The 13,367-nt window shown below is 35.7% G+C and overlaps 1 protein-coding gene across 7 annotated transcripts in view; it reads left to right on the top strand.

Annotated features, from left to right (window-relative positions):
* DMD (dystrophin) overlaps positions 1 to 13,367 on the top strand; it is a 2,687,035-nt gene that overhangs the window by 1,230,390 nt on the left and 1,443,278 nt on the right. For all 7 annotated transcript variants that reach the window (XM_070291485.1, XM_070291489.1, XM_070291490.1 and 4 more), the window contains exons 24-26: positions 3,286 to 3,399; positions 4,345 to 4,500; positions 10,553 to 10,723. In XM_070291485.1, the coding sequence (XP_070147586.1) occupies positions 3,286 to 3,399; positions 4,345 to 4,500; positions 10,553 to 10,723 (441 nt within the window). The remainder of the gene's footprint in view (positions 1 to 3,285; positions 3,400 to 4,344; positions 4,501 to 10,552; positions 10,724 to 13,367) is intronic.

Raw genomic sequence — 13,367 nt, 5'->3', positions numbered from 1 at the left:
CCTCTTCTTAATATCTTCTGCTCCTATTAGGTTCATACCATTTATGTCCTTTATTGTGCCCATCTCTGCATGAAATGTTCCCTTGGTATCTCTAATTTACTTGAAGAGATCTCTAGTCTTTCCCATTCTATTATTTTCCTTTGTCTTTGAATTGTTTACTTAGGAAGGCATTCTTATCTCTCCTTGCTATTCTTTGGAGCTCTACATTCAGATGGGTATATCTTTCCTTTCACTTCTTTTCTTTTCTCAGCTATTTATAAGGCTTCTTCAGACAAGCATTTTGCCTTTTTGCATTTCTTTTTCATTGGGATAGTTTTGATCACTACCTCCTGTATAATGTTACAGACCTCTGTCTGTAGTTCTTCAGGCTCTGTCTATCAGATCTAACCCCTTGAATCTGTTTATATATATATATATAAACATCCCATATATATATATGGGATGAGGGAGCTTCCATGTTGATGCAGTGCTAAAGAATCCGCCTCCACCCAGGAGACGTGGCTTCGATCCCTGGGTCAGCAAGATACCCTGGAGAAGGAAATGGCAACCCACCCCAGTATTTTTACTTGGAAAATCCCATGGACAGAGGAGCCTGGGGGGCTACAGTCCATGGTGTCACAAGATTCGGACATGACTTAGTGACTAAACCACCACCACCAAATAAAAAGTTATCTGCCATGTAATATACATAATTTCATCAGCATATTTCACTTGTAATTTTATATATAGATTTGATCCCATCACCTTCCACAAAGCAACTTCTACTAACTTAATTTGTTTGAATAGTGCCACCTAATTACCCAAGCATTAGTAAACCAACAACTGCACTGTAGTCTAAAGTTTAAAACATTTGGTAATACAGGTGATATTTCTCTTATGTGGTGACTTATTGCAAAAAATGCTAATGTTGGAAAGAAGCTTGAAAGCATGATGGAAAAGCATCGGAATAGCATGCTTCTGGTTTTAAATCCCAGTCTAGCTACTTAGTTGTTTTTTCTTATCTTTCACAAACCAAAAGACCCAGCAGTTTTACATTATTTTTTAAAGCACAACATCCACAGTAATGTCTCTCGAGGTATGAACATATGCATACACATACACACACATATAAAAACACACTTTTTGTCTGTGCTTGTGGCAAAAGAGGGTGCAGTTACATGGTCCTTGCCATCAAGGAGCCCATGTCTGGTGAAGCAGAAAGGGACGTGTATCCATTTCCTATTGCTGCAGTAGTAAGTTGTAAATTTAATGGCTTGAAACAGCACACATATATTGTGGTTCTGGGTATCAAAAGTTCAATATCAGGCTCAGTGGGCTAAAATCAAGGTATAGATAGGGCTGTGTCCTTTCTGGAGGCTTTAGGAGAAAATTTATTGCCTTGTCACTTTTAGTTTTGGGAAACTACAATCTTGGCTCATGTTTCCATCTTCATCTTTAAAGCCAGGAGTGTAGCACCTCCCAATTTCTCTCTTACACTCTTGCTTCTATCTTAATAAGAATGCTTTGATCATATTGTGTCCATTTGGATAACCCAGGATCATCTCTTTATCTTGATATCCTTAACTTTTTTAATATAAATTTATTTATTTTAATTGGAGGTTAATTACTTTACAATATTGTATTGGTTTTGCCATACATCAACATGAATCCACCACAGGTATACACGTGTTCCCCATCCTGAACCCCCCTCCGTCCTCCCTCCCTGTACCATCCCTCTGGGTCGTCTCAGTGATATCCTTAACTTAATCACATCTGCAAATTCCTTTTTGCCATGTAAGGCACCATATTCACAGCTTCCAGGGATAAGGGCCTGAAATCTCAAAGGGTCATTATTTAACCTATAGCATGGTAAGTAAATAAAACAGTGCAGTGAATATGACAGTGGAAAGAGAAGAAAAGCAACATATCCTGGGAAAAGGAGTTATGAAGTGTTCTTGGGATATGAGTTCTCTGACTACACCTTAAACACATAGAATTTAGGCACCTAATAAAAGACGGAGAAAGAAATGGAGCAGCATGGTCAATTATCTGAAAGTTGTTCAACATTGGAGAGATAAAAGATATGTCTGGAGATTAATAAAAGAGGTGTTTGGAGAAGTAGTCTGAGAGTAGATCACAAATAAGTTGGATGCCATGCTTTGGAATATGAATTATAATCTAACCATGATGGGATTAAACATAATGATAATGTGGAACTATTCTTGGTACTTCAAGAGGAGGGAGATAAAATAATATCTGGGTTTTTTTTAAGCATCACTTTGAGAAGAAGAAGGAGGTGAGAAGAATATTGGTACCACTGGGGAGAATGGGTTAGAATGGGGTGAGACTGAAGTAGATACCAGAAAGAGCTAATGTAGTTGTCAAAGAGGCAGTGGTAAGGTCTGAGCTAGGACAGTGGCGATATGGGCCAAAGAGCAAAGCTAGATTCAAGAAATGTCAGCCAGATAATAATGTTGAAATCTTTCGATTTAGTCAGATGCTTTTAAAGTCATTATTATTTGTTGTATTGAAGAGGGAAATTTCTGAGAAGCACACATTTTGAATAGAAATCGAATTAAGAAAGGACAAAATAGCTCATCTGGATAGCATAGTTGAATTGTAGGCAGATAAAGAAGTTTGACAGACCACACACTTGAAATGTAGCCCTAAAAGGAACAAGAAAAATGGCATTATGGGAAAAAAATAATGGGATGTATTGGCTATTTACAAATAAATAAAGATGACATTTTCCATTTGATCATTACGTCATCTTGGTTGAGCAAGTCAGAAATTAAAAAGCACAAGTTTTCTTTCTTTAAAGATGACGACATCTTGGTCTGAAAGTTCTCCACTGGAGGGGCTATTTAAACTGTCAACTGCAGAGAACAATTTGTGGAAGTTCACGTTTAGGGAGGCTATAAAGACACCATTACATTGAGTTTATTGTTCGTAGTTTGTTTTATGTACTGTAAGGGCACATTGTTAGTATTATCATGAGTTGTTTTGTAACTTAAATTTTCTCTAGAGGGGGATATGATTTAATGTTCTCAAGAGTAACATCATAAAACCACATTTGGTAGTAATTTTTTATTTTTAACAATAGCAGACTTCATACGCCAGTGCTCATACAGCAGACCATAAAAATGCAGTCTTAGTGGAAATATTCTTTTCCTGAAGAGCTACTTAAAGATATTCTTCAACCGTGGGAATTGTTCGCAGGCTTGTGTTCAAACATATCACCATGATGAATTGTGTCAAGGGAAATCAGCACCCCAATAATGTGTTAAAATGGGTCTCTGATTCCAGAATCACATAAAAACCTTGAAGAAGTGGATGGCTGAAGTTGATGTTTTCTTGAAAGAGGAATGGCCTGCCCTTGGAGATTCAGAAATTCTTAAAAAACAGCTGAAGCAGTGCAGGGTAAGATTTTTTTTTTATATGACACTTCTTTATATGAAGACTTTGATATGGAAACTATTATTTAATGATATCAATGGTTCTGAACCAGGGGCAATTTTGTCCCTCTAGTGGGCATTCAGCAATGTCTGGAGACATTTTCATTTGTCTTAACTTGAGGTGGGGTAGATGCTGTTGCCTTCTAGTAGATTGAGGCCAGGGACATATCTTAATATTCTACAATGCAGAGAACAGCACCATGCAACAAAGAATTACCCCATCCAAAAGGATAGTAGTGCCAAGGTTGAGAAACTGGGCTAAATAAGAGAGAAATAGACAAAATATTGTCTTTTATTCAACACTCACTTTACAATATTATTTTTATATAGCATGCAGTTTAAGCTAAAGGTAAATGATTTTTTTGAGCTACTTGTTATATCTTATTACAAATTGACAGTAAAACTATGTTGCTCTTTCCATGTATGTCACACTGTAGTATAATACAAGACATATATTTTGAAATAATATTTATTATGCCATTGTCATACAGTGGGAAGAGAAAAATCTAGCTCTTTCAAGAAATTTTTTGTGAATAAAAGCTTTAAAAGCAAATCCATTTTATCAATAACCTTCACAGCATCTTGCTATAAACTGCTGCAGCATACTATGTTGGAAAATCAAACCTCCTTCAAAATTAGTAATTTATAAAGCTCATCATTGTTGCACTGTTTTCAAACATGAAGTATTAAGTTTATTTACTTTGGTAGCTAATCTAATTAGACTATAGATATATAATTCCCCATTTCATTCACGCCATAAAAATTGAGCATTTTGCAGCATATATTTCCGATTTTAAAGGACAAAATTCATGTGTAGTGTCATGATGCCTAATTATATGTTTCTGTGTAGCTATGTTGCATTTCTAATTTTTGTGGTAATTTTTTCGGCTAACTTAAATTGTTTCCTTAGCTTTTAGTCAGTGATATTCAGACAATCCAGCCCAGTCTAAACAGTGTCAATGAAGGTGGACAGAAAATAAAAACTGAAGCAGAGCCAGAGTTTGCTTCTAGACTGGAGACAGAGCTCAGAGAACTTAACACTCAATGGGATTACATATGTCGACAGGTATGTCCCATCTCTTTTACGGTGACTTGCTTCATTTTAATTATGATTTCTTAATGTCTCCCTTCACCACGGCCCTTTTAAAAAGTTCAGTCTCTGTGTTGATGCTTTAAAGTATGGTTAAGTAAAACTAGCCTTTGTCTAACATATAAATTATTTTCATAATATATATTTAGATAGTGTATATTCATCTTATTGGAAGTCCTAAAATGATCTTATTGAATACAGCTGTCATTCTGAACAATAAAGCCTTTTTCTTAGGTATTATTTTTCTTGAATCTTTTCTCCAAAAGACTGCATAACTTAATACATGTAATTGGATCAACAAAGATAGTTTACAATTCTATACTTGATACAGAAATAAAATGAATGACTAATGCATGCATATGTACAAATATAAATATGTTTTGCTTTTGATTGTAAGATTGACGAGTTTGGCTTCTTCAATACATCTCTTTCAATAAATGGATTAAGATTGGGAAATAGTTGAGAACAGCTTAGTAGAAAAAAAATATAAGATAAATGTACATTCATATCTGAGTTCCTCATTTTTATATGGAAAAGTGTTTTATAGATATTTATTTCCAATTTCAAGATTAAATTGCAGAAGAGTAAATATTACATACAAGTAGCATACATCAAATACTTCTGGTTCAAAAGTGAAATTTTGACCTAAAGCAATGATTACTTTTTAATGCACCAATACCTTTTTGAAGTTAATGAGAGGTTTCATTTTATGTGTATTAGAGTCAGTCTGTCTTTCGTTATTTCTAAGTAACCTTTCAAAGTTGAAAAGAAATCATGCCAAAAGGCAAAAACTAAATTTGAAAAAGAAAGAAATTGAGCCGAGGAAAAGTCAAGGCAAGTCACCCAGCTAATACCATCACTGACAAATGCTCAACTGTTCTATTAACTCACCGATGAGATAGCCCGGGGTCAGCTAGCTTGCATTCTTCTCCTGGAGTAAGTCAGTTCCAGAAGGGATGTTAAGAGAAAAAAATAATATTACTTAGAGAATAGATTATATCATTGATGTTTTCCTGGAAGGCCAGTATGAAAAGGATTTGTTTGTTGAATATTTTTAATGGATGAATAGAAAGAGCAACACCAATTTATTTAGAGCAAGGGAGGAAACAATAGCAAAAAAAAAAATCTTTATGAGAAAATGGGTGGCAAAGAAGAGTCATTAATTTTCTTATAAAGCACAGTGAGGATTTACTATTCATGCCAAGTACAATGGGGAGCTATTAGAGACGTTTAGGTATAGGAGTGACATTATGTAAATATTTGCTATATATTCCTCTTATATGAAAAGACTGAAGGGGCACGAGTGGAAGCATGTAGGAATTACAGTTGTTCAGGTAGGAAATTGAGAGACACAAAGAAATTGGAAATGTATAATCCTCTTGTGACACTGTGTTTGGTTGACTGTCCAAACCTCTTCCAATAATTTTCCAAGCTCTTCCACAGAGACAGAGGTGATTTGAATTCTTGCTGCTCTGTTTCATTACTGTTTATTGTTTTTATATATATTTCCCATTATACAGTAAGTAGCATGAGGAAGGGAGTGTGTTATTCTAGGCAAACTGAACCAAAGTTCTTGTGTCAAACTTTGTAGAAATTCTGTACTTCCTTGCCACCTCCATCCAGCAAGCTTATCCCACTCAATGTGATTGTTTATTTTTCTTATTTCTTCTAACCAATTAGGCAAGTTCTGCCTTGTTGCATTTTTGATCAGGGCTTTCACACTCACGTCCACAATCATTACTCTTACTGCTAACAACACATTCCTTTCTTGATTTTATGTTTTATTAGACCCTGTTAGAAATGGCAGTACTTGATGAAAGATAAGGCTTGTGGAAAGTTCAGGGTGACGGGGAGGATGGGATCAAAGGATATTCGGAGTTTTCTGTTTTGAGCAGCAGGGTTGGACACCGCACCTTCTATGAAGGAAGGAAAAACTGTGTGCTAAGGGAGAAACACAATTGACCAGCTTGGTAGAATGATCAGTGCTTCTACTTTAGTCATGTTTATTTTGGAGGAGTATACAGTCAAAATGCTTCTGGAATCCAAGTCGGGTATTTAAAGTGAGCATATAAACTATATACACAGAAATAAAGATAACATCTGTGTAACTCCTATCTGATAATGAAAGCATTTGTCAGACCCACCCTCCCTCTGAATTTTTTGCTAAATTAGATGAAATAAGAACTCCTATGGATGGGGAAGACTTCCTTGTGGATGGAGAGGCAAACAATGTGTAAGGGCAGAGGCTCTGGAACCAGGTTGCCTGGGTTTAGATCTTGCCCCCACCATAAGCTACCCCTGTGGGCCTGGAAAAGTCACTTTATCCCTGCACTTCAGTTTCCCAGTCTTTACAGTGTGATGATATTTCTACTTACTTTGTAAGAATTTTAACATTCTTCTATAGTTAAATGAGTGTGTGTATATAAGGTGTGTAGATCTGTATCCAGCACAGAGTAACCGTTATGTACACACTTGTTCAATGAAATAAACAAGGAGAGATGAAATAGACATAAAGTTGCCTATATACAATTGTAAAATATGTGTAATTTTTAAATAATGCATAGCTATATATTTTAATTATTGGTGACTATAAACTTAGATTTACCAAGAAACACTGGATTGAGCAGCAAGGTGGGTGCCATTCTGGCACCTTGCAGATCATTATCTTTCTCTGATTCAGTACATCTTTTGGGTTCAGTCATCGACAGACCCCTGGGTCACTATGCCTCATTCCTTATGTATTTTAACACCTAACTCATGGTTACTCCTGTCCCAATTCTGGGTGATTTCAGTATCTTCTTAGATGGTTCTTTGCATTCCTGAGCCCTCAGTTACTTAATACCCACTCCAGTGATTTTCACCTTCTACCCTGCCTCAGCCACTCACTCCCAGCTTCGTAACCCAGACAATGTTTCTAGCAGTAATGTCTTCACCCTTAAGCATCCTGCCCTGCAGTCTCCAGCATACACACAATACAGTCACTGTGGAGCCTGTATGGAGATTCCTCAGAATTAAAATAGAGCTGCCTGAGGATCTAGCACTCCCACTTCTGGGTGTATTTCCAAAGGAAACAAAATCAGAATTTCTCAAAGACATGTCTGTACACCCAAATTCATTGCAGCATTACTCACGATAGCCAAGATAAGGAGACAACCTAAGTACTGGTCAGAGAGAAACACATAAAGAAGATTAAGTGTGTATGTGTGTGTACATACATGTATATACACATACATATAGACAAAGGAATATTATTCTGAGAAAGAAAGAAAGCCTGTGATTTGCAACAATCTGGATGAAACTTGAGGGTATTATATTAGGTGAAATAAACCAGATAGAAAAAAGACATGGGCTCTAAAAAAGCCAGACTCGAGAGAGTAGAATGGATACTAGGGCTTAGAGAGTGAGGGAGATAAAGAGATTCTGGTTAAGTGGTTCAGACTTCTCATTTATGATGAAGGAGTTCTTGGGATTTCAAATTCCATGGACAGAGGAGCCTGGCAGGCTACAGTCCATGGGCCTGCAAAGAGTCAGACACACCTGAGTGACTAAGCACACACATAGCACATTTACAGGATGGCGACTATAGCTGACAATTCTATACTATATAAAGTATTTTATAATTTCTTTGCATATGAACCTTGCTGGGAGAGTAAATCTTTAATGTTTTCATAATAAAAAGAAAAATGGTAATTATATGTGATGATGAAGGCATTGACTAATCCTGTTGTAATCATTTCACATGGTGTATGTACCTTAAACAGCGTTTTATGTCAATTGTATCTTAACAAAGGTTCAGGGGGCGTAGAGTGGGGTCGGGCAATGCTGAATGTTAGATTTACAAATTCTGAAACAGGAAACATGAAGAACTTCCTGTTTTATAAAGCGGTTGATGCAGTGTAATCTGCTGAAACTGCAGGGGTGGATTGGGCAATTTCAGGCTAGACAGTTGGCATCACTCAGGTAATAAAGGTGAAGGAGAAAGTATGATTTTAACATCAACCTTTTCACAGAAATCCTTCTAAAATGTGAAACCACAAAAAATTAATCTCTTCCTCATCAGTTGTAGAGCAGAATGTTAAATTTGGAAAAGACCTTGGAAATCATCTAGTCCAACTTTTAGGTTAGTTAAGAAGTGGAGATAAATGGAGTGATGTTTCCAGATTCACTTAGCTTGTTAGTGATTGATTGAATCCAGGTATCCTGATTCCAAAGCTGGTATTCTTTCCAGTGTATTCATTCTGTCACTTCAAAATGACCTCCTGCTTTTCTTTCATTTTAAAATCACGCCTGATCCCTTTCTTTTGGTTTTGTTTTATAGCATGCATTATGTATATAGTTTTTTGCTACAAGTCTTTGGCTAATTTGTTAGTCATTCTAATATTATTGCCACTGTGCCAACTGCCTCCAAAGATTATAGCAGCATATCCAAGTAGAAATTGAACAGCTTGTTTACTTGGGCTTATTACAGGTTCATTGACTATGCAAAATCATCTTTGTACTTTAGTATAATTGTTAGATATGTGGTTCTAGCTGTTATAATGAAACATACACTTACATTTAAATAGATCAGGTTCTACATTCTCCTAGGAGAGTAAAGTACTTTAAGTAGCTTTAACTACATTAGGCTTAAGGTAGTTGTAAAGTATAAGAAAAATTAACATGAACATGGCACTGCATATATTTTATATTTGGTAAAGTACCATGAAAATGTTGTTTTATTAAAACTATGCCTTTTATATTAAGACTTCAAATTACAGCTGTATTATTTAAAAGATGCACTCTACTTAATCCCAGAGAGAAGAATAGCATCATTTGAGTTGAGTTATTTTTTAAGGTAAAAGAGATGCACTATATATTGTAATCCTAATACTAAATTGAAATTTTCCCTCAGTGTTACAGCAGAGTACATTGTGTAAGCAATTAACATGCATGATCTCTTGGGTATTTTAAGTTTTGCTATCTTTCTAGTTAATAAGTAATAATTCTGTTATAAATTAGTATTTCAGAAACATATGAGACTTTATAAAGCAAGAGTCTCCTATCACACATGCTTTTTTACACCTTTTTTAATGTAAAATTATATACTAGACAGTTTTTGCTTTAGTACAGATGTGTCGGTGCTCCATGGTAGCCCATTCTGTGTGTGTACATGTGTATCCCACAATTAATTTAATTGATCTTCCATGAAAGCACCTTTGGGTTTGTTTTCAATATGTTGCTATCTTCAAAGCCGAATTGAATAGTGTGCATGCAACTACATAACACATCGTTTTATATGTGGAAGAGTAGGCTCAAATTGATGAACATTAAGGCATTTAATGCATTTTGCCAGTTTACTGTCTAAAAGCTTTAACTGTGGTGTATATTTCCCTAAACAGGTATGAAACCTTTGTTTTCCCACATCCCTGCTCAAACTTGGCATTCTAATTAGTCTTTTTTCTAATCTCATATTTGAAAATATAGTAATTTAACTTCATTTGCTATTATTTAACTATAAATGATACTGAGCAAATTTTCACATATATATGGCCTCACTTTAATTTTATTTCTGTAAATTACATGACTATCTTTTATTCATTTTCCTTTTCTTATGAGAGTTTTATATAGGTATATGATTATTAAGTTCCTAGGATATTTGAAATTGTAAAACAGCATCAAAGAGTGCAAAGAATTTCTACTTCTATGTATGCCAATAAATTCAATTTTCCAACTGAAACGCATCATGAAAAAATGTTTTTCTTTACTCTCCATTTGCAGAAAAGAATTACCATATACAACAGCTAAATTGTGGTCTTAGGGGAATCTGTTCATTGTGTCAAGTAAATGCTTATATCTTATTTTAACACTTATGGGAAATTAGGTGTATCCAATTGCCATGAGTTATTTTCCTCATTTATGTAAGCTATTTACTTCTGGCTTCATCTTTTCCAAGCTTTCCATTATTTATAGACTCGTCAATAATAGTATAATGATAATGCTTTATGACTTTCAATATTCATGCTTTACTTATTGGTTTGTTTTACGGAAGGTCTATGCCAGAAAGGAGGCCTTAAAGGGAGGCTTGGATAAAACTCTAAGCCTTCAGAAAGATTTGTCAGAGATGCATGAATGGATGACACAAGCCGAAGAAGAATACCTGGAGAGAGATTTTGAATATAAAACCCCAGATGAATTACAGACAGCAGTTGAAGAGATGAAGGTAAAAGAAACCAGATAAAACAAATTGTGCTTCTGCGCAGCCTTCTCTTTTCTTGGTTTAATAATAGAGGTTGCTTCTTGATTAATTTAGCTTCAACTTCGATATGCATTGTATAGAATGCTTAAACTTTTTATTTATGAATTTTGTGTCTTGTGGTCAAAACATAAATATTGATAATCACAGTTTGGAACATTTTCACCTTGAAATTATGTACTATTAAGAGATTAGACCCCAGCTACTCATATCAGATGTTTCTAGCTGATGCAAATTCAAACTGGAAAAGTGTCAAAGTGTTGGTGAAATGACAGTTGAAAATGTCAATAGGCTTTGTTAATTTGGTGCTTTCAAGGGGTTTCTTACAATTTGGCAGTACTAAATATTTCAGCTGCTGGTCTTTAATATGGATAAAAGGACTGTATTTACATGAGCTTCTCTTGAAACAGGAAGATAAAATAAATAACATTGATTTAGGACCAAGGAAACTGGTATATAGCTAGGTCTTGCAGGTCAAGCCAGGTAATTGAATCTACACAATGGCATTGTGGTATGACCCTGGGCAACTCAGTAGTCAGTGTAATCCTCTTATTTTTTCATGGGTAAATCATGTCACTTCATACTTGAAAGTATGAACTGAAAAATAAAACTTGCATGTAAGTAAATCGGCTACCTCAGAGTGAGTACTCAATGATTTGCAGCTATAATGATAAATATTATCTTCATGTAGTAGCAATAGCATATTATTTAACATTAGCCTAGGTGAACTATTAATAGATATTTGTTTGGTTTGAAGCCTCATGACAGAGCAAAATCATTTTAGAGCCAAACACTTGGGTTTAAAACCTGCTTTGACCCCTTGCCAACTGTGTAACCATGGGTAAGTCACATAAACCCAGTGAACTTTCATTCCCTTGTTTGTGATCTGGATATCAAAATACCTGCTTTTCAGAATCATGTGAAAGATGAAACATGAAAGTCCTAATGTAATACACAAAATAGATGCCCCAAACTAGTCAACTATTATTATGATTTTTATTATCATTGCTGCAAGGGAAGAAATTAATTATATGTACTTTGTTATATAGTTCATATGATTATTCACTGAATATTGTAATTAAGAGCAAAATGTACTCATATGAAGTGAGTACAGATGTTTAACTGTATTTTACAGATATTTAAACTCAGACGTTTAAATATCAGAGGTATATTATGGCTTTAGTTACATGTGAAAGTGAAAGGGAAAGTGAAAGGGAAGTCGCTCAGTCGTGTCCGACTCTTTGCGACCTCATAGACTGTAGCCCGCCAGACTCCTCTGTCCATGGGATTCTCCAGGCCAGAATACTGCAGTGGGTTGCCATTTCCTTCTCCAGGGGATCTTCCTGACCCAGGGATTGAACCCAAGTCTCCCACACTGCAGGCAGACACTTTAACCTCTGAGCCACGTGCTGCAATCCTTAGTTACATGTAGAAAATAAAATTGAAATATAGAAGAATGACTATATTTGGGAAACAGTAATAGTGTCTAGAGTATTATAAGCTAGAAAATCATTCTCATCTAATAATATTATACATCATTTATCATGAAATATTCATAAATTCATGAATTCTTTCATTTATTAAGAAATATTGTATTCTTACTGTGTCAAACACCCTTCTAGACATAGAATATAGTAGTGAGCAATACATAAAAGCCACCTGACTTCTTAGGATTTGCATTCTCATTGGTGACAGGGCAGGCAAAGAAGGGAGAAATAAACTCATTTGAGATCATGAGAATTTGCCTAAAAATAAGCCAATGTTGTGAAATAAATCATAGAGTCGAGTTGGGAGCTGAGGGTGGTGAAATGCTGTTTTACAAAGGGTTGATATGTAAGGGTATTTGTGAGGAATTATATTTAAAATGAGATACGAATCATAAGAAAAAGGCAACCTTACAGAAGTATTATCAGGGCACATTCCAGTCAGAGGGAAGAGTTCCTGCAAAGACCCTAAGGCTATCTGGGAAGAGAATGAAGCCCACCTACCTGAAGAGAGTAAAACAGGACAGATGACCTGAGATGATTTGGAGAGGCAAAGTAGGTATCTGCTGACACAGTAGATTTGTGGGACGTGGAGGGCTTTTCATTCTAAGTGAAATGGAGAGCCATCAGGAGGTCTATAATTATTTTAGGCTTGACTGTGGGGAGGTTACCATGAGGGAAGTTACATCATTACAGAATATGAGAGCTGGAGTGTACTTTGAAAGGAAACTTGTTTACGCTTCTCTTTGTTGGTCAGAAAACAGGTATTCCTAGATAGGTCGAATAGTTTACTCCTAGTCATAGGCTTTATCTGAATAAGTTTCCCTCTATCCCTATTCCTTTCTAAGCCACTCTATCATATGCCATTCATTCCATTCCATACTGTTGTGTAAAGCATGCGCCTCCCCATTGCCTTTGCCTTCACATCTCAGCCCTTCATGGCTGTTCTTAACATCACTTTCTGTGCTGTGTAGCCACGGCTTCAGGTCCCAAAGTAGATAATCAACAGTCAGCACACGTTCAGCTGTTCTGTTTTTCCCATTTCCTGTGTTTGTCTCTGGCCCTCTTCCCTCATTCTTTGAACCCTTTGCTTATCTGGCTAACTGTTCAGTCAGATCCCTTTTTCT

The sequence above is a fragment of the Ovis canadensis genome, chromosome X, assembly GCF_042477335.2.
Source record: "Ovis canadensis isolate MfBH-ARS-UI-01 breed Bighorn chromosome X, ARS-UI_OviCan_v2, whole genome shotgun sequence".
In the NCBI taxonomy this organism is placed as follows: Eukaryota; Metazoa; Chordata; class Mammalia; order Artiodactyla; family Bovidae; genus Ovis; species Ovis canadensis.
This window is presented reverse-complemented; position numbering and strand designations above follow the sequence as displayed.